Source organism: Muntiacus reevesi, chromosome 2, assembly GCF_963930625.1.
Source record: "Muntiacus reevesi chromosome 2, mMunRee1.1, whole genome shotgun sequence".
Taxonomy (NCBI): Eukaryota; Metazoa; Chordata; class Mammalia; order Artiodactyla; family Cervidae; genus Muntiacus; species Muntiacus reevesi.
In genome coordinates, this window is record NC_089250.1 from 213,933,682 (window position 1) to 213,950,293 (window position 16,612).

General features: G+C 55.2%; 1 protein-coding gene across 1 annotated transcript in view; it reads right to left on the reverse strand.

Moving 5' to 3' along the window:
• Positions 1 to 2,644: 2,644 nt before the first annotated feature.
• Positions 2,645 to 16,612, reverse strand: part of ZAN (zonadhesin) — a 38,693-nt gene continuing 24,725 nt past the window's right edge. Inside the window, 20 exon segments of the mRNA XM_065919316.1 lie at positions 2,645 to 2,751; positions 3,839 to 3,979; positions 4,461 to 4,599; positions 4,701 to 4,745; positions 4,747 to 4,900; positions 5,341 to 5,415; positions 5,645 to 5,821; positions 6,117 to 6,291; positions 6,479 to 6,608; positions 7,680 to 7,927; positions 8,265 to 8,406; positions 8,863 to 9,074; positions 12,210 to 12,502; positions 12,818 to 12,942; positions 13,144 to 13,308; positions 13,385 to 13,644; positions 13,920 to 14,064; positions 14,326 to 14,534; positions 16,007 to 16,183; positions 16,487 to 16,581. Of these exon segments, the coding sequence (XP_065775388.1) occupies positions 2,645 to 2,751; positions 3,839 to 3,979; positions 4,461 to 4,599; positions 4,701 to 4,745; positions 4,747 to 4,900; positions 5,341 to 5,415; positions 5,645 to 5,821; positions 6,117 to 6,291; positions 6,479 to 6,608; positions 7,680 to 7,927; positions 8,265 to 8,406; positions 8,863 to 9,074; positions 12,210 to 12,502; positions 12,818 to 12,942; positions 13,144 to 13,308; positions 13,385 to 13,644; positions 13,920 to 14,064; positions 14,326 to 14,534; positions 16,007 to 16,183; positions 16,487 to 16,581 (3,214 nt within the window).

The window sequence follows — 16,612 nt, forward strand, 5'->3', positions numbered from 1 at the left end:
TTCAGTCTGTGGGTGATGGAATAGACTTCTGTGGAGGGGGGCTCTGGTATGGAGGGGCTTTTGAGCCAGGCTGACTGAGGGGTCAGAGGTTTGGAGATAGGGCTGTGGTGGGGGTGGGCGCTGGGTGCTTGGATCCCAGCCCCAGGGTGTGTTTGAGGTGGTGGGGTGGGGGCACTGGAGATGAGTCATTGGCAGCTGCTTCTAACGGCTCCAGATGGCTCTGCCAAGAGCCTGGGGCACCTCCGGGGTGGGGCTGCCCTTCTTCCCCCCCGACCCCACCCGCCCTGGTTTCCGAACCCTGGCTGAGGGGCTCTATGAGACGGGGGAGGCCTAGCCAGAGCTCGGGGCCCTGGTCCTACAGCCCCCTGACGTAGGGAGGGGGATCTGCTGGGGTGGAGGCCCCATCAGATGAGGGAGACAGATGTGAGCCAGATGTTGACAGCTGGGGTTGGTTTAGAGGCAGTGGGGGGAGTGCCTGCATTTGGTTGTGGGGGAGGGGCAGAGGCTGGCGTGGAGGACACGGACCCCCCACGTGTATGTACACACACAGACACATTCGCTGGGCTGGGTCTGGAGGACAATTCTCCCTTTCAAGATGCTGCCCAGGCAGGTTCTCCCAGCCTCTTGGGAAGGGAGGGGAAAGCACCTGAGTATCTTTCCCCCAGCTTCTCCCTCCTGAACAGGAAGATGAGGCTGGGGTCAATTCCCTGATGTCTTTCTCACTACGTTCAGTTTCCCGGCCTGCCCGCCCCAGGGAACACCTGCAGGAGCAGGCCTGAACCCAGCCCGCTTTGTCAAGCTGGTGCAGCCTTGCCATTTTTGCATCTCAGTTGCCCCCTGTTGTGCTGGGGTTGGTGTCTGTGAGTTGTTCAGTCGTGTCCAACTCAGTAACCCCATGGACCGTAGCCCACTAGGCACCTCTGTCCATGGAATTTTCCAGGGAAGAATACTAGAGTGGGTTGCCATGCCCTTCTCCAGGGCATCTTCCCAACTCAGGGATTGAACCTGGGTCTCCCTCATTGCAGGCAGATTCTTTACCATCTGAGCCACCAGGGAAGCTTCGCCGGGGTTGGTATAGGATCCCAAATCCCAGCTTCTGCCCCTCCCAGCCCAGGAAGCCTCAGGAGTGGTCCTGTCCCATTTCCTGCCTCTACTACTGCCTTTGGGAATCTAATATTCTCTGGAATCCTCTGTCGCCTTCCTTGATGACATGGCTCATGTTTGTACCTCTAACAGGATGGGCGGGACTCTATCCTGCCTGCCGAGGACTTAGGATGCTGGTCCAGGCCATCTCCCCCTGCCAACCAGACATCCAGGCTAGATAAGGAGACCTTAGGTGGGTCAGAGGTCAGGGGAGCCGGACACAGATGAAAAACAGAGAGGCAAAGGGTCAAAGAGCAGGAAAACGGAGGTCAGTGCGGGGGGACAAGGGGTGGTGCCAGGCATGCTGCTGGGAGTCCCGTGATGCTCAGATATGTTTAAACATGACCAGCTCAGCTCCAGAGTGTGAGCTGCTCCCTCCAGCTAAGAGGCAGGGTGACCTGGCCAGGGGCACCCCTTCCTTCTTGGAGCCCTTTCCCCAACTAACTTGGGTCTCGCTTCCTTGGGTCAGCCACATGAAGGTGGCCACTGGGCTCATTTGGAGGACAGAGTAAGGATTCCTTTCTAGAACCCAGGGTCCTGCCTGCTTCGGCATCCCTTGTCTTTGGTATCTCACATCTGAGTCCAGTGGGCAGCCTTCCTTTTCTTCTTAGAGCCCGAGCAGGACCTCTGCTCCCAGCCCCCTCCCCCAGGACCTGGCTGGTGGGAGGCACGAGGCATGGGGCTCAGGGCGGGCGTGTCTGCACTTTGGCCCTTGGCTGAGGTGAGCCGGTCACTCCTAGTAGGATGGAACTCCAAGCTCCTCCCAAGCCGGGCCTCAGCCCCCATCTTCAGTTACCATAGCAACCCCAAGGCCCTTTGGGTCACAGGACGGTTCACCCTTTGGAAAAAGCCACATCCTGAGCCTCTGCCCAGAGTTTTAATCTCATCATTGGAAACATAAAACCTCAGAATCCCCTTTCACTTACCCAGGTGGGAAGCTCAGAGGCCAAGTTCCACAAGAACCAGGATTCCTGGGGGGACCTCTTTTCTCCTGCATCCCCGAAGCCCCTCACCTGACTTTGTCTAAGGGACAGACAGCCCCTTACGTCCTCAGACCTTGGTTCCCCTCCCTGTGGACACTTTCTGGAGCATCCAGCCTTAGCTCCCCGGGCCCGCGTCTCCCTTCTGTTCTCCCCACCAAGGTCCACCTCACAGACCCTTCCTACACCAGAATCACGTGGAAGTCATGTCTCAAAAATAAATATATTTTATCTCTCCTTTTTCTGTGGACAACTCAGAACTAAGCGACTCTGAGGGCGTGCTCTGGACTAAAATCTGAGTGAAAAAAGAGAAGACGTGGATAAGAGGCAGCCTCAGGCCAGGCGCCAAAGTTGCGGGCTGTGGGGCTGGAGCTCACCCGTACCCGGAGGCTTGTCTCTGGTCTGGCTCTGCATTTTCTCCCTAGAGGGCGTGGCGAACAGACACGAGTGATGAAGGTCAGCACCCACTCCCCATATTTGCTCCCCCACCAGCCGGCCTGCCTCTGCCCCTTTCCAGAAACTCACCTTCTCCTTTTCTTCCTGGAAATGCATTCTCTGGTCACTGCTGCGGGCACTATAACCACCATGGGCACCAGCAATGGCAACAGGATGGAGGCAAAGTTGGATGCTTCTGGGGTGCAGGGAACAGAAATAGGGGTGTGGGATAAGAAGAGGTGGGAGGGGGACACTCCCTTCCGGCCCTCAGCTGCCACCCCGGAGGGACTGCATTCCCTGCGCATCTCTGGGTCCTGGCTCTCCCTCCAGGAAGCCGCCACTCCCACGGCTTTCAAGACCTTGATGCCGCCCTCCCTTCTGCTCTCGGGGAACACACAACTCCCACAAACCCTTCAGGAGGATGTTTACCCAGCTGGTACCCCAGAGTCCAGGGTACCAGCTGGGTCAGTGCTTCTCCCAAGAGTAGCCCTGGTATCACTTCCATCAGTCACCTGGGAGCTTGTGAAAAAATTCAGGCATCTTGGGACCCCACCGAGACCTACCAAATCCATATCTCTAGGGCTGAGTCCCAGAGACAACCTTGCCCCAACCCGATCTTAGGCACAAGGATACAGTCAGAGAATTGCTGGTGCAGAAGCACATGGGAATTATAGTTTGGGATGGAGAAAACCGATAAAAGGTACCAGGAAGTCTCAGAGGGACACAAGAGACGGGAACAACAGCAGGGCAAGGCATACAGATCACAGAAGTGGGGAGCTCAGGGTCAGAGAGAAGATTCCAGAGTGCTGGGTAGGGCATAGGGACTCTGAGATTCTTTGAGGATACTGATCCTGCTAATCTTTAGGGATCATATCTAAATATTATATTACTACATCTTATATAGTAATATAAGACATTGACAATATACTATCTACTATACGTCTATGGGCTTCCTTGGTGGCTCAGATGGTAAAGAATCTGCCTGCAATGAGGGAGACCCAGGTTCGATCCCTGAGTTGGGAAGATCCCCTGGAGAAGGGAATGGCAACCCATTCCAGTATTCTTGCCTGGAGAATCCCATGGACAGAGGAGCCTGGTGAGCTCTAATCCATGGGATCACAAAGAATCAGACACGACTGAGCAACTAAGACACATACACACGCATACATCTATAATAGATACTGTAGGTTAATCTTATATACACCGACTTATTCTGCGGCCATTGTTGGTGGGGAAGGTGAGGAGCTTGTGAGGATACAGGTCTGGGGTGAAGCTCTTGCCTGACTCTTTGGGGAGAGGTACATCCCGCGGCTCCGTGCAGCGGTCTCCCCCATAACCAGGTTCGCACTCACAGGTGAAGTGGGTTCCCTGCTCCCGGCACTGCCCGTCATTTTGACAGGGGTTCTGTAGGCACGGGCTGTCTGCAAGGATGGAAGCAGGTGGGAGGTGGTTCTGAGAGGACACTCAGAGCCAGGGAGAAGGGCCTGGGGGCTGGGACGCTAGGGAAGAATTTCTCCCTGAGAAATTCGCTGGAGTCTGCTGGCCGGGCTTCCAGTCCTGGCTCTATACCCCTGAGATCTGGGGAAACTGCTTACCCTCTTCTGAACTCCATTTTCTTTACCTTATAATGTGGGAATGCTATGCTCACCCCAAACGCTGAGTAAGGACTAAAGGAGATCTTGAGACACTCGTGCAGAATAGAAAGCCGAGGCTCAGGGAAGGCAGAGTCTCTGCCTTGTCCCTCCCGAGAGAGAGAGAGAGAGAGAGAGGAAGATGAAATGGCAGAAGCGTCCTGACCTTGATGAGGTGGGGTCGTCCCAGGGACAGGACTGGGAGAGCTGGTTTGTTCCGGGTCCAGGGGCTTCCCCCTTTCCCCGCCCCCGCAGGGCCCGTCCGGCTTACCTCGGAAGCAGCCACGAGTGAGGTTCCCCAAGGTGCAGACCTCCCCAGGGCTGCAGCCGAGGGGCTCACACAGCAGGAGCCCCGCGCGCGTGCAGGTGCAGCGCTGGGAGCAGTCGTCGTTCACGAAGCCGTCACCCTGCTGGAGACGGAGAAGGCCCGGGAAGCGGGGGGTCTGCCTGGTCTCCAGGGCCGGGCTGTCCTTTCGAGCCTGCACTCCCCCGGGGCCTCCCGCTTCCAGACCTGGTAGTAGATGCCGTTGTCGGTGCAGCCGCAGCGGGCCAGGGGGAGGCTCTGGGCTCCGCTGTAGACGTAGCCCGGGAGGCTGGCACAGCCCTCCACACAGGGGCCCGTGCAGCTCCGGGGGGCTGCCAGCGTGGCACAGGAGGCTGGGCAGGGAGTCATACAGCTCTGGTAGACCGTATTGGCTGGACATGACAAGGCTGCGGGGACACAGTCATAGTCAGAAGGTGGCTGAGCAGGGGCAGGCCCCCCAGGTATGGAGAAGAAGGTCACCCAACAGAGCACAGAGCGTGCTAGAGGCGGGGAGGACCAGCTTCGTGAGTCTTTTCGTCTGTGACACTAGCTCATGAGGAGGATCAAAGGTGGGCCTTGGCAGAAAGGAGGGGGAAGGGGTGACGGGGGTGAGGGCAGAGAAGGGGTTCTGTCGGGAGGACGCTGAAAAGGGGGAGAGTAGGCCCGGGGGAACCAAGACAGAAAGCCAAGGTGGGGGCAGCCGCGGAGGCCCAGAGAGGAACAGGGGGTGGAAAGAGCCGAGGGGGTCAGGGGCCAGCTGCTGGGGCAGGTCAGGGCCTCACCGCAGTGGGTGTGGTCCCGCCAGCTGGCCGGGGTGGCGCCCGCCTCCTGGCAGATGATGGAGTACCCGCTGAGGACCTGGCAACGCAGCTCCTCCTGCTCCTTGGGGTCTCGGGCGGCACACAGGTCAGACACACAGTGCCTGGGGGATGGCAGGGACAGGTGGGGGGCTGTCAGAGAGGCGGAGGGAGGCCAGGAGGCCCAGACCTGCAGAAGAGGCCCTGGAAGCCCCATCGGAAAGTGGGCCGGCGTGTTGTGGGGATGTGTGTGCGTGTGTGTGACAAGGTACTACGGACAGAATTGTGCCCAACAGACAGCCAGTCAGAACAGGCCACAGGAGCTGGATACAGGGTCTCGGGTCCCCAACTCACTCCAGGAAGGGCTCGGGGGCCACAGTCTGGTGACAGGCAGCAAAGGGCCCCTCGGGGTCCACCAGCACCCCACACGCCTGAGTGCGGTTGATGAACTGCAGCTCCTCCGGTTGGCATCCCGACATACCACGAAAGCCTAGCGCCGCTTCTTCTTTCACCTCCTCCTCATGTACAGCCCTGGGCAGAGACAGTGAAGATGCAGGTGAAGCCCACCACCAGGGAGGGGAGGGCCCAGGCACAGGCTGGGATCCACAGGGCCGATGCCCCGCAGTCAGTGGGAGAGGAAAGATGTGACGGGATGAGAAGAATCAGGCCCGTCTGAGCCCTCGGCCTCGGGGCGCCTCCTCTGCTGAGCAAGTGCTGGTTAGCTCGTGTGGACAGATTTTAGGTTGGCGCTCATGCCCACTCTGGCCGGCCGCACCCCCTGCCACCCAGGTCAGGGCCTCCCTGCTTTGAGCCCCAGCCCTCTCACCTTGAGACGCGGGGGAAGCTTCCCTCGGTCATCTTTACCTCCCAACTGTTGCCAAAAGCAAGGAGGTTCTGGGTGACGGCCCCGTTGGGCAGCATAAAGTCATTCCTCTTGTTCTGGTCGCAGTTGCCGCACAGGCCGAGCACGAGCTTCCGGTAAGTGACAGGCAGGGAAATCACTGCGGGAGGAGGGGGCCCAGGAATGAGAACCCCCCACACGCCGCACCTCGTCCCTCCCCACCCCTCCTGGGTCGTCTCCTGGAGCTTGAGGCCTTGCTCGCAGGCAGGGGTCCCTCTCAGGGAGCCCAGCCTGTCCCACTTCCCAGGAACGTTCCCTTTGGCCCTCTGGTTCCCACGCTCAGGCACCTGCGTTGTTCTTTCCGTTGAAGCTGACCACCAGTTCAAAGTCTGTGATCACGAACAGGCGATCACTTCGTAGGGAGACCCGCAGCTGGTCGACGGGCTCATAGGGGGCGGTCACCTTCTGACCGTTGACCTGGAGGAGGCAGGTAGGAGCCGCAGGGAAGCCTGAATCAAGGTGACTCTCAGGCCTCCCCGGTGGCTCAGTGGTAAAGACTCCACCTGCCAATGCAGGAGTGCGTGCGTGCTAAGTCGCTTCCATCGTGTCCGACTCTGTGCGACCCTGTGGACTGCAGGCCACCAGGCTCCTCTGTCCATGGGATTCTCCAGGCCAAGAATACTGGAGTGGGTTGCCATGCCCTTCTCCAGGGGATCTTCCTGACCCAGGGATCGAACCCATGTCTCTTATGTCTACCTGCACTGGCAACCAAGTTCTTTACCACGAGCATCGCGTGGGTTCAGTTCCTGGTCTGGAAAGATCTCACATACCACGGAGCGACCGAGCCTATGTGCCACAGCTAGTGAGCCTGGGTCTAGAGCCCAGGAGCCGCGGCTACCACGTTCGTGTGCGGCAGCTACTGAAGCCCGAGCTCCTGGAGCCTGTGCTCTGCAACAAGAGAAGCCACCGCAATGAGACGCCTGAGCGCCGCAACGAGGAGCAGCCCCGCTCACCACAACTAGAGAAAGCCCGTGTGCAGCAACGAGGACCCAGTGCAGCCACAATTAAATGAATAAATAAAATTATATTTTAAAAGGTGACTCTTTGCTGTTTTGGGCTCTGCTTCTCCACACTTCTCGGGACCTTGCGGTTCCATCATTCCCGACAACAGGATACCCCAGGAAGCTTTACTATCCCGAACGCCAAAAGCCTCTCTGAGGTCTGCTCCTGTTGCAGCCCCTTTCTTTGCAAAACAAACAAACAAACAAAAAACAACTGGCAGGTGGGCACCCCTGGTGCTTCTTCAGACTGGCTGTTGGATCTTACCTTCTCCCCACTGCCCTGCCTCTCCCCAACCTTACCTGAAATCTTCCTGCCCACTTTGGGCTCCCAAGAAGGTGAGTGCAACACTGATTCTGATTTCTACAACTAGGCAGCCTCTGCTGGGAACCTCCCAGGGAACAGGCAGCCCTGGCTTCACCTGCTCCCGGTGGCCTCTCCTGGACCGACCTGCCTCCCCCCACCCACCCTGCCTGGCCCGGGTCTTACAACAAGCTCCAGTTCGTGCTGGAGCTGGACCGTGTAGCCGTAGACCATCACGATAATTTCGTGCAGGAAAACAGGGTTGTTAGACGCATACATCTTGTTGCGTCCCTCCACGATGAAGGGCTCCACCCCACTGGGGAGCACGTCCACGGTCTTGACCAGATAGTAGGTCATGCGGCCCTGGAAACGGTAGCCGAGGCCATCAAACGTGCGGTAAGTGGGGTCCCCATAAACTGTGCATCTCTCCGACTCTGCCAAGAAGAGACAGTGCTGAGGAGGAATGGCCCGGCCCGATGGAACGGCCCCAGGGCCCCTCACCCGCCTGCCCCAGTGCCTCCTGTTGCCTTCCGTCTTAGCCCCCGGCTCCCCGTGAACTTGATTTTTCCACCTTTTCCCTCTCCCAGCTTGAGAGGAGCTCCCTTGCCTGCTTCGCTCTTTTGGCCCTGAAGGTAGATCCCAGAGAGAATCTGCAGGCGATCGGGGAGCTGGTGAGCGGTGAGAGCCCACCTCTGTCTATGTCAGCAGCCCCCTCTCCCCAGAGCCCCCAGCCTGGGCGCCCCCGACTGCACCTCCCGAGGGCCCCCTTACTGTAGGGCTTGCAGATTTCTTTGCCGTCCTCGTCAGTCTTGCACTGGGAGCCCGTGGGGCAGGCAAAGGGCCGGCACTGAATGGCTCCCGCCCTGCAGGTACACCTCTGGGAGCAGCTGCTGGAGAACCAGGCGTTACCCTCCTGCAGACGCCACGGGAAGAACGAGGAGTGAGGAGGGAAGGGCCAGCTCTCTTTCCTCGATGACTTCAGTCTAAGCCCACAGTCTGATGGCTCACTTAGCACAGGCCAGAGGCAGTCCCAGTGCCATCCCACCCTTTGTCCCTAGAGGCACTGTGCTAGGGTCTCAGGAGGTACTGCTGAACCCATCTTCCAGATGAGGAAACTGAGGTCACTCAGGAAACTGTGACTCATGAGGGGTACCCCCAAGATCTTCAAACCAAGGCCACTCTACCATGCCTCAGTCCTCACATCCAAACCACACACAGCCTGCACCCCAGTCCTGGCAGGAGGCCACCCAGCCCGACCACCAGCCTTCACACCCAGGGCCAGCCGCAGCGGCACAGGCCAGGGGAAGGCGGCATCCTGAAGGTGTGTGGGTGGCCCTCCCTGCACCCCTGCTTCCCACTCCCCACTCACGGGGAGGTCTCTGCCCCGGGCGTCCTGGCAGCCACACTGACTCCTGGGCACACACCGCCGCTGCTTTTGCACGTAGCCGGGCTCACAGACACAGCCCTCCTGGCAGATGGAGGGACCGCTGGAGCCCTTGCACCGGCCTTCCGGGTTGTCACAGGTCGGGGGGCAGTGGGGAAAGCAGTTGGTGTAGACGTAGTGGGTGGGGCAGTCCAGAGCTGGAAGGGTGGGGGAGAAACGTGGACTGAGCGTGGGCTCCGTGGTGGCCCCGAGGACAGAATAGAGCAAGAATGGTCCTCCCATCTTGGCGTGGGAACCTGTGGTCAGGCCGCAGGTGCAGCGCGACCCTGGTGCATCTGGGCAGTAAGCATGTGACTGGCCAGTGTACCGGCAGTGATGGGAGCCCAGGGTAGGAAGGGACTCACTCTGCTGGGGGGAGCTAAATAAAGCCTTTGGAGCAGAAGTAATTGCAAACAAATGGAAACGTTCACAGACAGCAAGAGTCCACAACATGAAGATGTCAGTTCTTCCTAAATTAATTTTATTACCGTTATTAGGCCACATCAAGCCACATTCGGGGTCTTAGCTCCCCAACTGGGGATCGAACCTGTGCACCCTGTAGTCCTAACCACTGGACTGCCCAGGAATTCCCTCCCTAAGATAATCTGCACATTTAATATGATAGCAATAAAATATACCAACAGGATTTTTTTTAATAGGGAAAGATGAAATTAAAGTGGAGATGAGGATATAAACAAACCAAAAAAGCTGGGAAAACTCTAAACCAAAGCAAACAAAAAAAAAAACTAAATGTCCCTGCCAGAAATCCAAACACTACTTAAACTCTCAATGATCACAACATTGTGTTGCTAGTAAATGAAGCTAAATGGAGCAGTGGAAGAGGAGAAAAAGCCCAAAGAGGAACTCAAATACACATGGGAATTTAATATAAAGCGTGACATCTGAGTCAGTGGAAAAAGAGACTGGTCATTTAATAACACTGGGAAAAAATAAACATGAAGTTGATTGAGTTCTCACCTTACAAACCAGGATACATCCCCATGGATCAAAATATTTAAATATGCAAAAAAAGAAACCATTCAATTGCTAGGGCAAAATGTAGGCAAATTTTTTTAACTTCTGAGTAGGGAAGGCGTTTGTAACTGGGGCTCAAAATGCAGAAACCGTAAAACAAAGACTGTTATATTTGACCTCGTAAATACATATATATATTTATATTTCTGCATGGTAGAAAAGAAAAAAATGTCAGAGATGAAAAAAAAGACATGGAAAAAACTGTATGACTCATAGCAGTAATGAAGGGCTGGCTACTCTCTGTAGCAGACAAAGGGCATCTGTAAAATATTTCAATAAAGGGCAACAGACCAGTGGAAAAATGGTGAATAGGTAGGAAGAAATCACAGGAAGGGAAATCCAAACGGCTCCTGAATGTATGAAAGAATGCACAACCTCACTCATAATAGGAAAAATACAAATTAAGACTCTTTTTATCTTTCACTTATCAGATTGGCAAAAATCCAAAAGCATGATAATACTCTGTGTTGGCAAGGCTGTGGGGAAATGGGCAGTCTCATGTGTTGCTGGTGGGAATGTAAATGCCTCAACCTCTATGGAAGGCCATTTGGCAAGATCTCTCAAAAGCATAAATCCACACAATCCTCGATCCAACAATTCCACTGCTAGGAATTTATCCTACAGATAAGAGACACACGCACAGAAAATTGCATCTGCGTAAGGTTATGCATTGCAGCACTGTTTGCAATAGCCAAAGACTGGAAACAACTAGGAAGTCCATCAAGAGAAGACTAGTTAAATAAACTATGATAAAGGAATTATGACGCGTCTGCAACAGAGAGTAAGGATGCTTTTTACATATCTGACGAGGAAGGGCAGCCAAGTGAAAAATAATGAAGTACAAACGACTGTGTCCTGTCTGTTGTTTGTAAGAAAATACGGAAAATAAATTCGCATTTGTATGTATGTGCAGAAAGAAAAGACTTTTGGAAAAATACTCAGATGCGAATAAGAGCAGGCTGGGGCCTGGGTCCCTGGAGTCAGGGTGAAAAGAGACTTTTCGTTGGGAATCTTTTAATACTTTAAAAATTTTTGAACCATAGGAATGCAGCACATATGAAAAACACTTTACTGTTTTAAAATTTTTAAAGTTCTGAAATTAAATAGTGGTGCTGGTTGTATAACCTTGTGAAGATAATGAAAATCCATGAATTATATACTTTTTTTTTCTTTGTGCATCATGTGGCATGTGGGCTCTTAGTTCCCTGAGCAGGAATCGAACCCACACTCCCTGTAGTGGAATCTTAACCCCTGAACCACTAGGGAAATCCCCGAATTATATACTTTTAAAGGGTAGAAGAATATAGTACGTGAATAATAATTTTTTAAAAAAATTTTAAAGGAAAGAGTTAGACAGAATGCCTTGGAATCTGCCAGGCGAGAAGAAGAAAGAACTTTCGGGGTGCAGGAAGGGTGTGTATAAAGGCAGGGAGGGGTGTGGGAAAGCGAGGCCCACGTGGGGAACAGGATGGTTTGTTGCAGGTGATGCCAGGGCACAAGTAACAGGGGGAGTTGGGGGTGGACAGCTCACAGGATCTCAAACATCTCAGAGAGGAGCTCGGACTTGCAGGCACAATGGCTCACTGGTGTAACATGATCACATTTCCTTTGGAACGACAGTGCTGAGAAGCAGCCTGTGCCATCCTGCAATAGGAGGCACTGGCTACAAGCTTACTGTAAATGGTCCACATCAGAGAAAATGAGGCCAGAAATAGATCAAGAAACACCAAAAAGAAGAATGGAGGAGCTTTCAGAGCTCCACAGATGGGGGCCTTCCCGTGGTCCAGTGGCTAAGACTCCACTCCACCAAAGCAGGGGAGCTGGGGCTTGATCCCTGATTAGGGAACTAGATCCCACGTGTGTGTGCGCTTAGTCGTTAAGTCGTGTCCGACTCCGTGTGACCCCATGGGCTGTAGCCTACCAGGCTCCTTTGTCCATGGAGATTCTCCAGGCAAGAATACTGGAGTGGGTTGCCATGCCCTCCTCCAGGGGATCTTCCCGACCCAGGAATCAAACCCAGGTCTCCTGCACTGCAGGCAGATTCTTTACTGTCTGAGTCACAAGGGAAGCCCAGCCCCCCCAGGCTGCAGCTCAAGATCCAGCAGGCAGAAACTAAGACCTGGTATAATCAAATAAATAAAAATAAAAATAATTTTTTTTAAGAAGTACCAAACTTATATTTTTTAAAAAGAGAGAGAGAGAGACAGATGAAAAGAAGGTTTGGGAGCAGTCAGGGGGTGACCGGAGGGGACACTCACGGCAGAAGCTGCTGTTTCTCCAGATGGGAGGCCTGATGCCTCGGGCTTGGCAGGCGGCCGCGAAGGCTTGCAGAGACTGGCAGAGGGCGCTGCTCAGGCCTCCAAACTCACAGAGGCTGTCGGTGCATTTGACCAAGAAGGGACTGAGGATCACGCGGCTGGCACACCTTGCCCAGCCCGGAGTCTGAAAGACTGCCTGGCATTGCTCCTGGGCTCTCTCCAGGTCAGCTGGCTGGCAGGCTGTTTCTGGCTCCTCCTCCGATTCTTCTTTGATCTTGTCATCATCTCGGCAACTGGGAAGGGAAAGGGGGTCATCACAGGGACAGCCATGGCCTCATCTATGAAAATGACTTGGCGCTCCCAAACCACCCTCTAGACCCCTCCTGTCTTCACTGGGAAGCTGGCCTGGGCTCTGGCCAGCCTTCCACATGGCCCCAGTCTCCTCCCACGTTTTGAAGCCAAGACAGGAAGACCCAGATGCCACCCCCTGTCAAGCAATACGCATAGAGGACCACTCCAGTCTTTCCACCCCAGGTGGGCCATCCGGTCTAGAATCCCAACTCGCGTTCCTATGCAAACCAAGACAGAGAGTCTTTGAGCATAATTACTTTGGGTCGATCTCCTTATCTTGCCAACTGTCCACATACGTGACGTCATCCGGGGCTAGCTCGTCATTAGGCATCAGTAGTTCATCCTCTTCCTCACCGTTGAAGTTCCCACACATGCCACAGGTCTGGGTAGGCAGAGGGGAAAGAAGGATCTTCTGCACCAGGGATGGCAGGGGGCATTTGTGATTGGCACCCCCTTTCCACTCCGCAGAGAAAGGCACCCCCTCCCTGCAGCCTTTTCCCATTCTGGGGAGTGACTCTCCAGTCGGGCACCCTGTTCCCTGCAGGCTGACGCCCCTACGAAGTGACCCAGGTGTTTTCCTCACCTTTCCATAATAGGCTTTGGGGATTTCGATCTCTAGGACACCATTGCCATCAAACTTGACTTCCACCCCAATGCTGATGGTGAGTACCATGTAGCCATCCCTGGAAATGACTTTGACCCCCCGAATCTGGGAGGTCGCGGGCAGAGGGACCCATGTGCCATTGATCTAGAGAGGAAGGCAGGACCCGTGAGCAGCAGGAAGAACCAGAGCCCCGTCCCCAGAGCCCACATCCTCCCCCCACCACCACCCTGCTCACCAGTGCGTGGTCCTTCTTCAGGGTGACCAGGGAATTAAAGACGTGCACATAGACCGTGCGGAGGTAGAAAGTGTTGGGTTGGTCTTGCTGCTTCCCATTCTTGCCACTGATCTTGAAGAAAGGCAGGTCCATGGTGGAGTGGCACGTTTTTGCCAAGACGTAAGTGCAGGCGCCCTGGACAGCATGGTAACTGCCATCAAAGCTTATGTACTGGGACCTGTCCTGGATTCGGCACACTCCCATCCCTGGAGGACAGAAAGGTGGCTGAGGAGTGGTCCAGCCTCTAGCAGGAACAGGCCTTCTCCCCACCTTCAAGGAAAGGAAGTGGAGGAGAGGGAGCCTCAGAAGGGAAGGGGACAAAGAGTCAAGACCCAAGGATGTGGAGCAGGTGCCACTCGGCCCGGGAGAGACTTATAATATCTCAAACTCAGACTGCCATGGGAGCCTTGAGGAGCCCTCCTGGATGGAGCGGCAGTCTTGGTGGCTGAAGGTCCTCCTCCACGCTCGGTGGGCCTCCTACCTGCCCCCCGGCACCGCATCAGCCCATCGCGGGGCCAGCACATCTGGCCAGGCTTGCAGGTGGTTTGGAGGCAGGAGACGTTGTTGTGGATGGAGCAGGTGCAGAGCCGGGAACACGTGTTGTCTGTGTACCATCTCTCCCCGACCTGTGGGACGCGGGTATCAGCGGAGTCAATAGAAGCTTGGAAGCTGGAGAGGGACGGAGGCCTCCCCCGACACACCGCACCCCAGGGCCCCCAAGAGGTCAGCTTCGTTCGGCCACCCACCTCCATCGCCAGCCTTTCTCAAGCTCCAGGCTTCTGAATTTTGCTCCTCAGCCCCCAGCACTGCCCCTCCCCACTTCTTTGCACAGCCTGAGTCCTCTGGCCCCCAACTCATGGAGGCCCCCTTGCATTCTGGCTTCTCACCGGGTGGTAGGCGCTCCCGGGGCTGGTGCAGCCACACTCGCCGAGGGGCACACAGGTGGTCCCGCTCAGGATGTGGCCTCTCTGACACTCGCAGCCCTCGGCGCAGGGCAGCGAGGAAGGGCAGTACGATGGGGTGCTCAGGCTGAGACAGGTGGCTGGGCAGGGGTCAGCGCAGGGGCTGTATCTGCTGCCTGAAGGGCACTTCAGAGCTAAGAAGAGATTTGCATGTGGAAAGGAAGAGTCATTTCCAGCTCTCTTGACCTTGAGGACTGAAGAGCTCCTAAGGGCTTCCCTGGTGGTCCAGTGGTCAAGAATCCGCCTGCCCATGCAGGAGACATGGGTTCGATCCCTGATCCGGGAAGATCCCATGTGCCGCAGAGCAATTAAGCCCATGTGCCACAGCTACTGAGTCTGTGTTCCAGAGCCTGGGGGCCACGACTACTGAGCCCATCCACCGCAACTGCTGAAGTCCACATGCCCTAGAGTCAGTGCTTTGCTACGAAAGAAGCCACCGCAAAGAGAAGCCCGAGCACCAAAACTAGAGAAGAACCTGCGCAGCCATGAAGACTCAGCGCAGCCAAATTAAATTAATTAATTTTAAAAAATTTTAATGGATTCAGAAAAAAGAATTCCTAAGAGAGAATTCCCTGGCGGTTCAGTGACTGAGACTTCTCGCTTTCACTGTTGAGGGCACAGGTTCAACCCCTGGCTGGGGAACAGGACAAAAAAATTTTTAAAGAGTGCTCCTGGAAGTGCCAGATGAAAGGATTAACAAAAAAGGGGTCCATCCATACAATGGAATATGATTCAGCCTTACAAAGAAGGAAATTCTGGCACCTGCTGCAACATGGGTGAAACTTGGAGACATTATACTAGGATAAGCGAGTCACAAAAAGATGAATCCTGTGTGATTCCACTGAGATGAGGTCTCTAGAGTCCTCGAATGCATAGAGATAGAGAGTAGATGGTGCTTGCCAGGGGCTGGGGGGAGAGGAATGGGGACCTGTGTTTAATGGGGACAGAGTTTCAGTTTGGGAAGAAGAAATAGTTCTGGAAACAATGGTGATAATGGTTGCATGACAAAGTGAATGCACTTATTGTTGCTGAACTGGACACTTAAAAATGTGTTACAACGGTAATTTTTGTGTTCTGTATATTTTACTACAATTAAGAAAACAAAATGAATTCCTGGGAACGAGGAAGAATGGTCATCACAGCAGTGACCTGGGGAAGATGGGAAGGAGACAGTAACCAAATGAGTTCAGAACTTTTTGGTGGTGCTAAGTCACTTCAGGTCTGACTCTTTGTGACACTGTGGACTGTAGCCCACCAGGCTGGTCTGTCCATGGGGATTCTCCAGGCAAGAATACTGAGGTGGGTTGCCATGCCCTCCTCCAGGGGGTCTTCGGACCCAGGTCTCTTAGGTACGTATCTGCATCTCTTACGTCTCCTGCATTGGCAGGCAGGTTCTTTACCACTAGCGCCATTGGTGAGGTGGAAATCAGATGGGGGCTCCCAGCGGAGGGAGTCAAGGGGAGGATGGGGGCTGGCCTCTGAGAGACTGGAGAGTAGGGGGCAGAGGGCACCCCCAGCGGCCGGGCTGCGAAGGGGAGAGGGGAGGAGCAGAATTGAGGGAGAGGAAGAGAGGGCGGGGCTCAGGGGACGCCACTGGGTCACTCACGGCAGAAGGTGCTGTTCCGCCAGGTGAGGACCTGGCCGGCGCGGGCGCACAGGGACGCGTAGGCCTGCAGAGAGCGGCACAGGGTGAAGGCGTCACCCGTGGTCCCACACTGGCCGTACACACAGCTGACGAAGCTGGCCTGCGGGGCCACCACCCTGTGGCACTTGGAGAAGGGTCCTGTTGGATGAAACAAGGCAGGGGAGAGTGAGCCTCGGGAGGAAGCGGAACCATGAGGCTGCTCTGGGGCAAAGTCTACATCCACTTCCATCCAAACCCGTGATTATTAAGAACCTACTGCCTGAGATGCTAAAAAACCCCACAGATCCATTGGTGCCCCCAGGTGACCACTGCCTCCACATCCCCTTTGCTGTCTCTATTTCCTGTCTCACCTTTCCTCCCTCCCTCAATGATCAGCCCCCGTCCTCTGTCTCCTGTCCCGGGGGAAGGGGGGGAGCAAACAGGGGCCCTTGCGTGGCTTACCCTGAGGATTCACTAAGATATCACAGTTCTTACTCCAGGGGTCAGTTGCATTCTTTTCCAGGCACCTGGGGGGCCTGGCGTCTGCAGCAAAGCAGCTAACAGAGGAGGAGGGGAAGGGACAGGGAC